Here is a 13,971-nt window from a genome sequence, read left to right on the forward strand (position 1 = left end):
GGGCTTGTGTTTCTTGGGAATAGTTCAGTCAGATTTGGCATGTATTCAGGAGCCATTCCAAATAGTATTTTGAAAATGAGGGTGCCAGTTTTGAAAAACAGTCTTGCCTTGATTAGAAGCCAGTGTAGCATTTCAAGCAATGGAGTTGCTCTTTCGTATTTCAACTTTTTAAATATCAGTCTTGCTGCTGTGTTTTCAACAGTTTGCAATGATTTAAATGTGTTTTCTTTACACCCTACATATGTTTTCTTTACACCCTACATATTCCTTTTACAAAGCAGCACATGTGTTTTAACAATCTTGAATAGTTTTGTGTCATCTGAAAATGTAATCACCTCACTCGTTGTTCCGATTTCCAGATCATTTCTAAATGTTAAATAGCACCGGTTCCAGTACAGATCCCTGTGGCACTCCACTATTGACCCTCCTCTATTGAGAGAAATGGCCATTTAACCCTACCCTCTGTTTTCTGTCCAATAACTAATTCCTAATCCACAACAGAACATTGCCTCCTATCCTATGACTCTAATTTTCTCAGGAGTCTCTCATGAGGAACTTTGTCAAAAGTTTACTGAAAATCTAGATATACTATATGAACCATTTCACCTTTACCTACATGTTTATTCATGCCGTCAAAGAAATGATGCACATTGGTGAGGCAAGATTTCCCTTGGCTGAAACCATGCTGACTGTTCCATCAAACCATGTTTATTTATGTGTTTCATAATTTTATTCTTTATAATAGTTTCCACTATTTTACCCGGCACTGACGTCAGGCATATTGGTCTGTCATTGCCCGGATTACCACTGGAACCCTTGTTAATAATTGGTATTACATTAGTCATCCTCCAATCTTCAGGTACTATGGACAACTTTAATGACAGGTTACAGATTACTAACAGCAGATCAGCAATTTCATGTTTGAGTTATTTCAGTACCTTTAGATGCATTCTATCTGGTCCAGGTGATTTACTACTCTTTAATTTGTCGATTTGGCTCAGTACATCTTCCAGGTTCACCAAGATTTCTTTCAGTTCCTCTACCTCATCACCTTGAAAACCATTTCTGATACAGATAGATCTCTTCCATAAAGACCGAAGCAAATAATTCATTAGTTTCTCCACTATGGCCTTGTCCTCCCTGAGTGCCCCTTTTGCTCATTAATGATCTAATGGTCCCACAGATTCCCTCACAGACTTTCTGCTTCTGATGCACCTGAAAAAGGTATTACTATGAGTTTTTGCCTCTACAACAAGTTTCTCTTCACATTCTCTTTTAACCTTCATTATCAATGCATTGCATCTAACTTGCCAGTGTTGCTTCTTATTTTCTTTGTTTGGGTCCTTTTTCCATTCTTTGAAGGTCATTCTTTTGGTTCTAATAGCCTCTTTCACTTCACCTTTTAACCATGCTAGCTGTCGTTTTCTCTTCTTTCCACCTTTGTAAATACATGAAATGCATCTGGTCTGGGCTTCCAAGATGGTATTTTTAAACAAAGTCCATGCCTGATTTAATGTCCTAACCTTTGCCGCTGATCCTTTTAGCTTCTTTTTATCCATTCCAGGGATGAAGCATGAACGTTCCTGTGCTAACCAGTAAGTATATCTTCATTGCCACATACTATGTTCCTTCAGTACCCTCGGATGTATGCCATCCATCCCCATCGCTTTGTCCATCAGCTCCTTACAAACACAGTCCTCTGAAAATTGTTCAGGGACTACCACCCCTCCGTTCCTATTTGTGTTTGTCTTCTGCAGTCCTGCTCCTGGCCCTTCAGCTGCAAACACATAACAGATTTCTGTCAGATTTGGCATGTATTCAGGAGCCATTCCAAATAGTATTTTGAAAATGAGGGTGCCAGTTTTGAAAAACAGTCTTGCCTTGATTAGAAGCCAGTGTAGCATTTCAAGCAATGGAGTTGCTCTTTCGTATTTCAACTTTTTAAATATCAGTCTTGCTGCTGTGTTTTCAACAGCGACGACCTCTGGGGGGGACGGCGGGGACGGGGCACGGGGGCGGAGGATGGCGGGAGCTGTGTTTTCTAAAAAAGCAGAAAGAGAGGAAAGGAGGGGCTGGCTAAAAAAAGTCACGATTTTAATGCAGGGGGGAGCGGGGAGCAGCGGCGACCTCGGGCGGGGCGGGGGGGCAAGGCCGTCCATAAAGGACGTACAATAGCCACGGTGATATCGTAGGTTTAGCGGTTGTGCGCATGCGTTTCCTCTACCGCTTGCAGGGATTACACCAGTTTAACGATTCTTTCATGCATCCGACTTTAGAATACCGCACCGAACATGTGCGACTTGTTTTTTTAGTGCATCCATCGTTTTTTCTAAAACGTTAATGACTTTTACGTTTTCAGTTGTTTTACGTTTCATTGATGCATCTTCCCCTGAAAAAGGTGTGAGCAAAATCTAAATAAATAAATATATATAAAGCAACATGTTGATTAAATCTTTAAAGAAACGGTGTTTTCCTTCCTTTCACTTCACATTAATAGAAGGCAACTATGCTTTCTCACCTTTATATAGGTAAACACCTTTAATTTGTTAAGTAACGGAGTCCCATCAAAGCCCCCACCAGCTGATGAGGAGAACACTTCCACCATGCACAGCCATCTGGGACTCATTCAACCAGGAAGCTCTTGAAAAAAATCCTAAAAGGTCTTTGGCTTACAACCTGCCCTCTGGACCCCTGGCTAGCAAAGATAATAAAAGGAGTGAGCATAGGCCTCATTGAAGGGCTACTAAAATTAACTCCTCTCTTGTAGAAGCTGCCAACAACTAAAAATTACTATTGTAACTGAGCATCCCTAAATGCAGCAAAGTGCATGTAACATAATATTTTATCATTTGTTCACATAGTTAGGAAACACGCCCATATCCCATATATACACCCCGTGCATTTGCATGCTATAGCACTTATGCATGCCCTCATACAGTAGCACTTAGGGTGCTTATATGATTAAATGTTACTTTTTAGCACATATGCACACAATGGGGTGCCTAACCTTATGTGACAAAAGAAGTACACATATGCTTTCACGTTGAAAATTCAGCAAAGCTCATACAGAGAAAAGTAAATATCTGCTCCTGCCCTACCTACTTAAATCGCTTGAGGTTGGTTATCTGCTGATATTCAATGGCACTTAGCCAGGCAATGCCACTGAATATCAGCACTAACTAGCCATTTTGGAACTGGGTTATATGGGGCATTATGGGGGTGGAGTCAGGGAGGAGCCAGCAGTTATACGAGTGCCGGCAATATTCAGTGTCTGTACCTGTACAGCTAAGCAGGCATATAGGACCAACAAAAAGCAGTCCTAACTATGCCTGCTTCCCCCCCCCCCCCCCCCCCCCCCCCCCACCCAATACAGTCCTCTTCCCATTCTTTGACTCCCACCAGCAAGAGGAAAGGAGCACTTATGGACTGTTTATGCTTCTTCCTCTGTTGGCTTCAGTATGAAGTCAGAGACTTGTAGATCCCCACTGGTATTGTATACACAGACTTCAGACTGAAGCAAAAAAGAGGAGAAATAGATACTGCTGAAAGTTGTACCTGAATATAATTCACCTTGAGCTACTACAGAAAAGGTGTGAGCAAAATAATTAGCACTTAACTTACAGATACTGGCCTGAAGTGTTCCGATCCCCCTCCCTCCCTCCCAGTGGAGCATCAACAGGCCTCAATTCCAATCCCCCTTCCCTCCCTCTCTTTCCTTGGAATATCAACAAGCCCCCCCAAGGAACCCCCACCCTGTAGCCTTTATTCCCAATCCCTGGTTGTCTAGTAGATAACGGGTAGAAGTCATCCCTCTTGTTTGTCATTTTATTCATATATATTTGTTTACGTTACATATTAAATATATTTTCTAACCTGAATGTTCACCTCCTTGTATATTGTTTTGTATTAAATATTATTTTTCATTTCTATTATTTATTTGTATGTATTTTTTTGTGGGACATCTGTCCTACTTTATTACAGAGAGGAACCCACTTGTGACAAAGTGACACTAGACTGTACTGACAAATGGTGATAGCTGTCCTGAAGCTATGGTGTGGGACAATCTGAGGTCCAGGAATCACTGTTCTATGTGGTTCAACGTAAACACTGGATCAGAGCCACTCTATCCTAGTACAAAGTTCACAGACTTTGGAAGGGCAGACTTTTAGAATAATGAATGATTATGCTAAGAAAGTCTTGCCAGGATTAGGAGATCTAAGATGTACAGAGAAATGTGATCATCATACGAAGCTGAAAAGAAACAGATTCAAGAAGAATGTGAGAATGTAAGTTTTCACTGAGAAGATGGTAGACATCTGGAATAGACTTCTAGTAGTGACAAAAGAAACCAAAACTGTGACAGAAATTCAAACACACATGGGACAGACTCAAAGAAACCTTAGTGGTGAAGAAGACCACAGACTAAGCCACATGACCATGACCAAATTTCCCATTAGGCATAGTAGACCCATGCCTAGGGGGCACCATTTCAACACAGGGTGCCATACGCTAAAATAAGGTAAGAAACTTATTTTAAAAATGGCAAATGGAAGATGACATCAAGTATCAATCCATGGTAAGGTTGGGAGGTCTTGTGCTTCAATATCAGCTCTACCCTCCCCCCTACAACCCCGGAACTGGTGTTAAACATTCAGGGGTCCAGGGCAGAAACTAGAGAAAAGGCCCCAAAACTGGCCTTCAACCTATGCCTCCTTCAGCAAGAAGGTGGCTTGGGAGCTCCTTGTAGCATGGGAGCCCAGGGTAATTGCCCTGTTTGCCACCCCCTAATGCCGGCTCATCTCCAACCCCCTCCCCCTAGCACAGTCCTCTTCCCATTCTTTATCTTCCACCAGCAGGAGGAAAGGAACACTGTATGGCCCATTTATGCCTCTCTTCCTCTGTTGGCTTCAGTCTGAGGTCAGAGATTTACAGATCCCCAGTCTGCTGCGCCCAGTGGTACTGTATATACGGACTTCAGACTGAAGCAAAAAGAGAATAGATACTGCTGAAAGTTGTACCTGAATATAATTCACCTTGAGCTACTACAGAAAAGGTGTAAGCAAAATAATTAGCACTTAATGTAATTAGCACTCTCCTGCCAGTGGGAAGGAAGGGGGAGAAAATCCATTCTGTTATGGGAAGCACCAGTAGTAATTTTTTTTTTTTTTTTTTTTGGGGGGGGGGGGGGAAGATGCAAGCTCAAAAAGCTTCCAGGTTAGTGACAAATGTTCCAGGTAGGGAAATTGGCATTGCCTGACAGAAAATCCCAACTAGAAAGCATGAAGTCAGCTATAGGTGGAGGGGAGGGGGCGAAGAGAGGTCAGAAAGATGCTGAAGATCCTGTGACAAGAGGCATATGCGCTGTAAATCTGACTCTGCCTGTGACATCACAATAGATAAACACAACAGGCAGACTGGTAGCCTAAGTAAACCCTTTCTGATATCACTTTCTATATATCTCTTTTCCAGGTTGTGTTTGTCATTAAGAACAAAATACGATCCAATAATATGATTTGATATATCTGATCCAGAGCCACTCCCACAAATTTCTATTTGCAAGCACAGACCTAAAACTTATTAACTTTGCTAATGCTAGAGCATGATTTCTGGAAGTGTCCGATAGAAAAGGATATGATGTATACATCCCTTCTTAATCATTCTATTACATTATTACCTTTGGGGAAGCAAAGAAAATAAAGAATTTCATGCAGCCTGAGTTAAAAGTGTTCACTGTGTCTGCAAGGTACAATAAGAAGATCGCAAATTATTTTTGCACCACATCTGAAGCAGACAGAGGATGCATTAACTGCTGGCTGTGCTCACAGCTGAATGAACTCGGATCTGTCTTTTTATTTGAAATTTGTTAAAAACAAGGTACGGGCGTCATACTGCTTAGTGTACAGTAACTGTCTCCTCCCTGCAGAACAGTGCACTTTGAGACCAATACTTTTGAAATCCATTCCAGACTTAAATGTCTGACTGTGTGTTTTTTTGAGGGGAGGCTACATCCATTTTATTGATCATGTTTTATCATCATATGCTCAGCGATTGTTACGTGTTTAAGACTATGTATGTGACTATTGTTACCCATCTTGGATAAAGGCGAGATATAAATGTAGTAAATAAATAAATAAATGAGCACATAAAGAACATATGACTCCCTGCCAAATAAAATGCAACTGAGTTATTCTGATTCACAAGTATTACAGCCCTGATGCAGGTGAGAGAAAAGTACTTTTGTGTTTTTGCATATCTGTCCTGTATGCACCTGTAAGAAAGCACTGAAAATCTCAAAGTTACATTGCAGACAAGAAAAATGTACCTCTAATGTAGCTGCACTTGCTTTCATCCAGCTGACTTGAAGCAGATCCCCCCATTCTGCTGGAGGAATGGGTCCTGGTTCTCACTGGGCAGATTTAAAAATCCTCTTTTTACTTGCTTGGGATAGCAGAGGAATCTCACGCTGTACTCAGCATAGAAAGTAGGTCTACTGGGTACTGTCTTCCTCTCCTCCTCAATTTAACTGTTTTTGGTATAGTGCAAACTTCCTGCCAGAGGCAAACAGTATGCATACAATGAAACTTGCTCAGCAGGCAGGCAGCCCATGAAACTCCTCCCTATACTTTACTAATATTACAAAACTTCTTTTTCATATGGCACATGACACCACCACAGACAGAGATGGATTTGCACCACCTGCTGGATGGATCTGAATTGACATACCTCCGATTTATTCTGCTGTCATGAGGCTGACACTAGCTAATTGATTCCACTGAGCCAAAGAAGCAAATCAAATTGCAGATGCAATTCATAACAGTTTGGTCTTTTTCTTGTCTAATGACATTTCCAAATGACCATCTAGCCAGATTTATTGAAGTCAGATCAAGTTTCACATTTCAAGTATATTTGATACACTGCAAATCAAACAGACATCTACACAGTTTACAAAATAAATTGGGGAGAACATTAAACAGGGGTTGGATGTAGAAAGAGACATATGGGAGGAACAAGATACAAGATTACAATAAACTCGTAAGGTACATAGGAAACAGGGAGGAATGTGAAGGGCCTGGATGGAAAATCATACTGCTGCCATTCATATAGGCGGGACAGGGCAAAAGAGGCAAGGAGCTGTACTTATGCCCGGGGAAAAGCATGGGAGAAAACGTAGGCTTTAAGAGAGCCTTTATATTTTTTTTAAAGAGTACTAAGCTCTAATGTATGGGGAGATGATTCCAGAGAGTGAGAGCAATTATGCTAAAACAAGAGTGCCAGGTACAATCGGCAGATCTGACAATGGGAGCAGTCAAGAGGTTATGCCGAGAGAAGTGAAGTGTTCTCTTTGGGGAATATGGAATAAGTAAGCTAGAAAGGAATAAAGATAAAACAGTGTAGAAGACTTGGTGGGTAGTAATCAAGATCTTAAAGGGAACCCTATAAGCGACATGGAGCCAGTGTTTGGGGAGGAAGAGTGGGGTGATGTGATCAAATTGTTTCATATCAAAAAGTAATTTGATATCTGTGTTTGGACTAGCTGCAGTTTCCTAAGCTGCGTAACCTGTAAGCCATGATTTTAAAAAACATAGTTACAATAATCCATATGGGAGATGTCAAAGGCAAGGAGAATCCTAACAGAGGGCAATTTGAGGAAAGAGCAAACAGAACCTATTTGCCTCCAAGCAAAGTAACATCTTGTGACAACACTAGAGATTTGGGGGTGGCAAGGGAGTGTACAGTCATATTTGACCCCACTTTCTTAACTCTTCAGGATTACTTCAGGATTCACATTACTATAGTTCCTAAAGACACGTGTGGCATCTCTTTCAGGATGTGCCTATAGCACCCAAAGGCTATAATAAGAGAACCATGTCAGGACGGAGGACTGTAAGTAATGTAGCAGCCCCTAGGCAATAAGTAGAAAGTAGAAAAAGGGAAGAGGGACCCAGCCTGGTACTCACCTACTTCTTTATTACTGTCCTCCTTCCCTAGAAGATCCTTAGAAGCCTTACATGCATGTAGGGTTCATCAATCTTATACTAAACTGAGCATAGTGAAGAAGACCTATCTTATCAATTTAATTAACACCTTGGTTAACTATCCCAAAATATTTTCTTAGTATTATGTAACCTAATTCCTTGTAATAAGAGCACCTCTTCCTTATTCTCACCTTGTGTTCTGCCCCCTTATTACTGGAAGCAGGGTACATAAGTACATAAGTATTGCCATACTGGGAAAGACCAAAGGTCCATCAAGCCCAGCATCCTGTTTCCAACAGTGGCCAATCCAGGTCACAAATACCTGGCAAGATCCCAAAAAAGTACAAAACGTTTTATACTGTTTATTCCAGAAATAATGGATTTTCCCCAAGTCCATTTAATAACAGTCTATGGACTTCTTTTAGGAAGCCGTCCAAACCTTTTTAAAACTCCACTAAGCTAACCGCCTTTACCACATTCTCTGGCAACGAATTCCAGAGTTTAATTACACGTTGAGTGAAGAAACATTTTCTCTGATTCGTTTTAAATTTACTACATTGTAGCTTCATCACATACCCCCTAGTCCTAGTATTTTTGGAAAGCGTAAACAGACACTTCACATCTACCCGTTCAATTCCACTCATTATTTTATAGACCTCTATCATATCTCCCCTCAGCCGCCTTTTCTCCAAGCTGAAGAGCCCTAGCTGCTTTAACCTTTCCTCATAGGGAAGTCATCCCTTCCCTTTTATCATTTTCGTCACCCTTCTCTGTACCTTTTCTAATTCCACTATATCTTTTTTTAGATGCGGCAACCAGAATTGAACACAATATTCGAGGTGCAGTCGCACCATGGAGCGATACAAAGGCATTATAGCATCCTCATTTTTGTTTTCCATTCCTTTTCTAATAATACCTAACATTCTATTTGCTTTCTTAGCCGCAGCAGCACACTGAGCAGAAGGTTTCAACATATCATCAACGACGACACCTAGATCCCTTTCTTGGTCCATGACTCCTAACATCGAACCTTGCATGACATAGCTATAATTTGGGTTCCTCTTTCCCACGTGCATCACTTTGCACTTGCTCACATTAAACGTCATCTGCCATTTAGACGCCCAGTCTCCCAGTCTCGTAAGGTCCTCTTGTAATTTTTCACAATCCTACCGCGATTTAACGACTTTGAATAACTTTGTGTCGTCAGCCAATTTAATTACCTCACTAGTTACTCCCATCTCTAGGTCTAGTCTACTGGTAAAGTTGTTACTTGGGAATGGTTTAGCTGGCTATTGAAGCTTTGACACCTACCTAGCCTAGAACAGCTGAGGAATCAGTTGAATATTTTATTTCTAATATCTGTACTGTCCTGGCAAGTTCCCCCTCCAGATAGGACTGCCCAATTATTGAGCTCCAATCATCCACTATCAAGTTCCAATCAAGAGGTATCAAAATCTGACTTACTTTCACAATCATGGTCATCTTTTAATTTGGTTTCAAACCTCTTGTTATCCAAATTTCTTATCTCTATCCGATTATCTGCCCATTAGATTCTATCCCTTTCAAATTGGATCAATATCCCTATCTGTGACTTCCTCCCTTTAGCTCTTATTACGGTTAATCGTAGCTTATCCTTGAGAACTGTGCCAAGCTCTAGGAAACAAGCTATTGTTCACCATCTTTACAGCTTTTTTTTTTAAAGTCCATAGTATGGTAAAGTGGCATTGGAGGTTTCCTTGGACCTGTCTAGTCCCTTTGATCTTGTGGACCATAATCTGCTGCTCACCAAACTCGTTGAGTTTTTCAGTGGTTTACATCCTTTCTGCAAAGGTCATTTAGTTACAGTATCCACTGCCTCTTCTGTTATCTTTTATTTACCAGCTGCCTTGTGGTGTGCCACAGGGTTCAGTTCTTCCCCATTATTGTTTAATATCCTACTTAGCCCATTAGTTACTCTTATACAAGACTTGTGGGCTCATTTTCGAAACAGAAGGACGCCCATCTTTCGACACAAATCGGAAGATGGACGTCCTTCTTCCAGGGTCATCCAAATCGGTATAATCGAAAGCTGATTTTGGACGTCCCCAACTGCACTCCGTCGCAGGGATGGCCAAAGTTCATGGGGACGTGTTGGAGGCATAGCAAAGGCGGGACTTGGGCATGCCTAACACTTGGACGCCCAGTTGGTGTCTTGGCATGTCAGGGGGACCAGTGCACTAAAAATGCTGGCTCCTCCCACAACCAAATGGCTTGCATTTGGTCGTTTCTGACATGGACATCCTTGGTTTCCATTATTGTCGAAAATCAGAAACGACCAAGTCTAGGGGCGGTATTTTCGAAACGAAAGATGGACGTCCATCGTTTCAAAAATATGGGTTCACCACCCCTGGATTTCGCTGTTTTGCAAGGACGTCCAAATCACAACTTGGACGTCCCTTTCGAAAATGCCCCTCCACGAGGCTCATTTTCAAAGCACTTAGACTTACAAAGTTCCATAGGTTACGTATGAGGCTCATTTTCAAAGCACTTAGACTTATAAAGTTCCATAGGTTACTATCTGGCTCATTTTCGAAAGAGAAGAACGCCCACCTTTCGACACAAATCGGAAGATGGGCGTCCTTCTCACAGGGTTGCCCACATCAGTATAATCGAAAGCCGATTTTGGACGGACCCAACTGTTTTCCGTCGCGGGGATGACCAAAGTTCACGGGGGCGTGTCAGAGGCGTAGCGAAGGTGGGACTTGGGCATGCCTAACACATGGGCGTCCTCGACCCATAATGGAAAAACGGGCGTCCCTGACAAGCACTTGGATGACTTTACCTGCTCCTGTTTTTCTTACGACCAAGGCACAAAAAGGTGCCTAAACTGACCAGATGACCACCAAAGAGAATCAGGGATGACCTCCCCTTACTCCCCCAGTGATCACTAACCCCTCTCACCCTCAAAAAAAATCTTTCTAAATATTTTGTGCCATCCTCTATGCCAGCCTCAAATGTCATACTCAGGTCCATCACAGCAGTATGCAGGTCCCTGGAGCAGTTTTAGTGGGTGCAGTGCACTTCAGGCAGGCGGACCCAGCCCCATCCCCCTTCTACCTGTTACACTTGTGGTGCTAAATGTGAGCCCTCCAAAACCCACCAGAAACCCACTGTACCCACATCTAGATGCCCCCCTTCACCCATAAGGGCTATGGTAGTGGTGTACAGTTGTGGGTAGTGGGTTTTGGGGGGGTCTAGGAGGCTCAGCACACAAGGTAATGGAGCTATGTACCTGGGAGAAATTTATGAAGTCCACTGCAGTGCCCCCTAGGGTGCCCGGTTGGTGTCCTGGCATGTCAGGGGGACCAGTGCACTACGAACGCTGGCTCCTCCCATCACCAAAGGGCTTCCATTTGGTTGTTTCTGAGATGGGCATCCTTAGTTTCCATTATTGTCGAAAATCAGAAACGACCAAGTCTAGGGACGACCATCTCTAAGGACGACCTAAATTTCAAGATTTGGGCATCCCCGACCCTATTATCAAAACAAAAGATGGACGTCCATCTTGTTTTGATAATACGGGTTTCCCCGCCCCTCCATCGGGATGTTTTGCGAGGACATTCTCAGCAAAACTTGGGCGTCCCTTTTGATTATGCCCCTCTATGGGGCTCATTTTCAAAGCACAGACTTTCAAAGTTCCATAGGTTGCTATGGGGATCACTCTTAGACTTACAAATGGACTGATGATCGAAAGCACTGAACTGTTCCAAGCAGCGCTCTAAAAATAGCGCTGGAACAGCGGGGATGCTTTGCCGCCCCATGATCAGACATAATAGCATGCAAATTTAAGCACGCTATTCTCTCTGATCATAGGGTAAAAGTGCGGGAGGATTGTGCCTGAGCATGCACTCGGGCACAATCCTCCCGCACTTGTTTGACAGGTCTAGGCTGTCAAACGCCCAGACCTGTCAAACACAGGGGTTGGAGGTCCATGGAACCACCAGACCCCAAGTACCCCCACCCGAGCCAAGTGACTCCCCTATATGGTGTGAAGACCCACCCAGCACATTCCAGGATGCACTGAGCAGGGCTGGGCACTGCCATTTTTGAGGCGGCGCAAATGGAAGGAGAGAGGCCACCTCCCTCCTCCACTGAAGGTAGGGGTTGGGGATGGGCTGCTAAGACCATCAGGGGTGGGGATTGATTCGCAGCCCACTGGGCCACCAGGGCTCCATTCATGTGAGGGGATGCCAGGGGGCTAGGGGGGCTGGAGACCCCACGGGTCTCTAGCCCCCCCTGAACCTGTGTTGGGGGGGGTCAGGAGGGACTGGAAGTCCACCAGGCCTCCAGCCCCAGTGTCACTGGGGGGGGGGGGTGTCAGGTCAGGTTCCTGCTTCTGCGAGGGGTGCGTGGGCTGCTAAATTGGGGGGATTGGGGGTCCTGCTAGCATGCAAATGCATGCTGGACAGGGCTCACCATTCCTCCCCTATGGTCTGCAAACCCTAACGCTAGCTCTGAGCTGGCATAGGGTTTGGCGCGGCCAGTGAGCCAATGTTTGGAGCACTGGTCACTGATCATTGGGGAGGAATGGGTTTAGCATGCATTTGCATGCTACTTGCGCTGAGCCCTGTTTTGCATGCATTTGTATGCTACTTGCGTTCAGAGCCCACAAGCATGTTGTTTCACGCGCTTGGGGGCTCTGATCATGGGGCGGGAGAAACGCAGGTGCTAGTATGGTACTAACAGCCTGTGTATGCTTCTGATCATTGGTCCAAAAGTTACATAGTTTACTATTAGGCTTATTTTCGAAAGAGAAGGGCGCCCATCTTTCGACACAAATCGGGAGATGGGCATCCTTCTCTCAGGGTCGCCCAAATCGGCATAATCGAAAGCCGATTTTGGGTGTCCCCAACTGGTTCCCGTCACGGGGACGACCAAAGTTCCGGGGGGCGTGTCGGAGGCGTAGCGAAGGCGGGACTGGGGCGTGCCTAACAGATGGGCGTCCTCGAGCATTAACGGAAAAAAGAAGGGCGTCCCTGACGAGCACTTGGCCGACCTTACTTGGTCCATTTTTTCTTACGACCAAGCCTCAAAAAGGGTCCACGACCAGATGACCACCAGAGGGAATCGGGGATTACCTCCCCTGACTCCCCCAGTGGTGACTAACCCCCTCCCACCCTGAAAAAAACAACTTTAAATACTTTTTTTGCCAGACTCAAATATCATACTCAGGTCTATTGCAGCAGTATGCAGGTCCCTGAGGGGGGGAGGTGTGTGTGTGTCAGCGGAGGCATAGCAAAGGCATGGACGTCCTTCTTTCAAACATTTTGGACGTCCTGAACTGCCCCCCCCCCCCCCCCCACAGGGATGGCCAAATTTCAAGGGAGTGGAGTGGAGGAGTGGCCTAGTGGTTAGAGCACTGGTCTTGCAATCCAGAGGTGGCCAATTCATATCCCACTGCTGCTACTTGTGATCCAAAATCGAAATAAATAAATAAAGGGGGTGTCAGAGGCATAGCAAAGGCATGGATGTCCTTCCCACAGAAACATCCACATTTTGGACAACCTCAACTGCCCGTCGCAGGGACGGAGGCATAGCGAAGGTGCCTAACACTTGGACGTCCTTCACCCATACTAAAAAAAAAAAAGACGTCCTTGACGAGCACTTGGACGTTTTCACCTGGACTTGTGTTTTTTTTAAGGTTGTAGATGGCTATTATACACGCAGAATGTCCAGAGTCAGGTGAGGGGCTCCAGAGAGCAGCTACTTCTGGCAGTTTCATCACAGACAGGTGGACTGTTGGACTACCCTGGTGTGGATGTCACCCTCAGTCTGGAACTAAGAACCTCTCCTGCATTGCCAAGTGCATCTTTTTCCCAGACCATGGGAGTCTTACAGACACATACCAAAGTTGTTAGCGTTCTGCAGGCCCAAGATGGAGTGAGCAGATAGTGGGGGTCTGTGTCCCACATCTAGGAGAATTGGTAATGGGCCTGAGGGGTCAGAAGTGGATAGA

General features: G+C 44.2%; 1 protein-coding gene across 1 annotated transcript in view; it reads right to left on the bottom strand.

Annotated features, from left to right (window-relative positions):
* NIBAN1 (niban apoptosis regulator 1) overlaps nt 1–6,580 on the bottom strand; it is a 234,590-nt gene extending 228,010 nt beyond the window's left edge. Inside the window, exon 1 of the mRNA XM_030205896.1 lies at nt 6,323–6,580. Within this exon, the coding sequence (XP_030061756.1) occupies nt 6,323–6,377 (55 nt within the window). The 5' untranslated portion in view covers nt 6,378–6,580. The remainder of the gene's footprint in view (nt 1–6,322) is intronic.
* Nucleotides 6,581–13,971: the final 7,391 nt, after the last annotated feature.

This window comes from Microcaecilia unicolor, chromosome 6, assembly GCF_901765095.1.
Source record: "Microcaecilia unicolor chromosome 6, aMicUni1.1, whole genome shotgun sequence".
NCBI classification, from domain to species: Eukaryota; Metazoa; Chordata; class Amphibia; order Gymnophiona; family Siphonopidae; genus Microcaecilia; species Microcaecilia unicolor.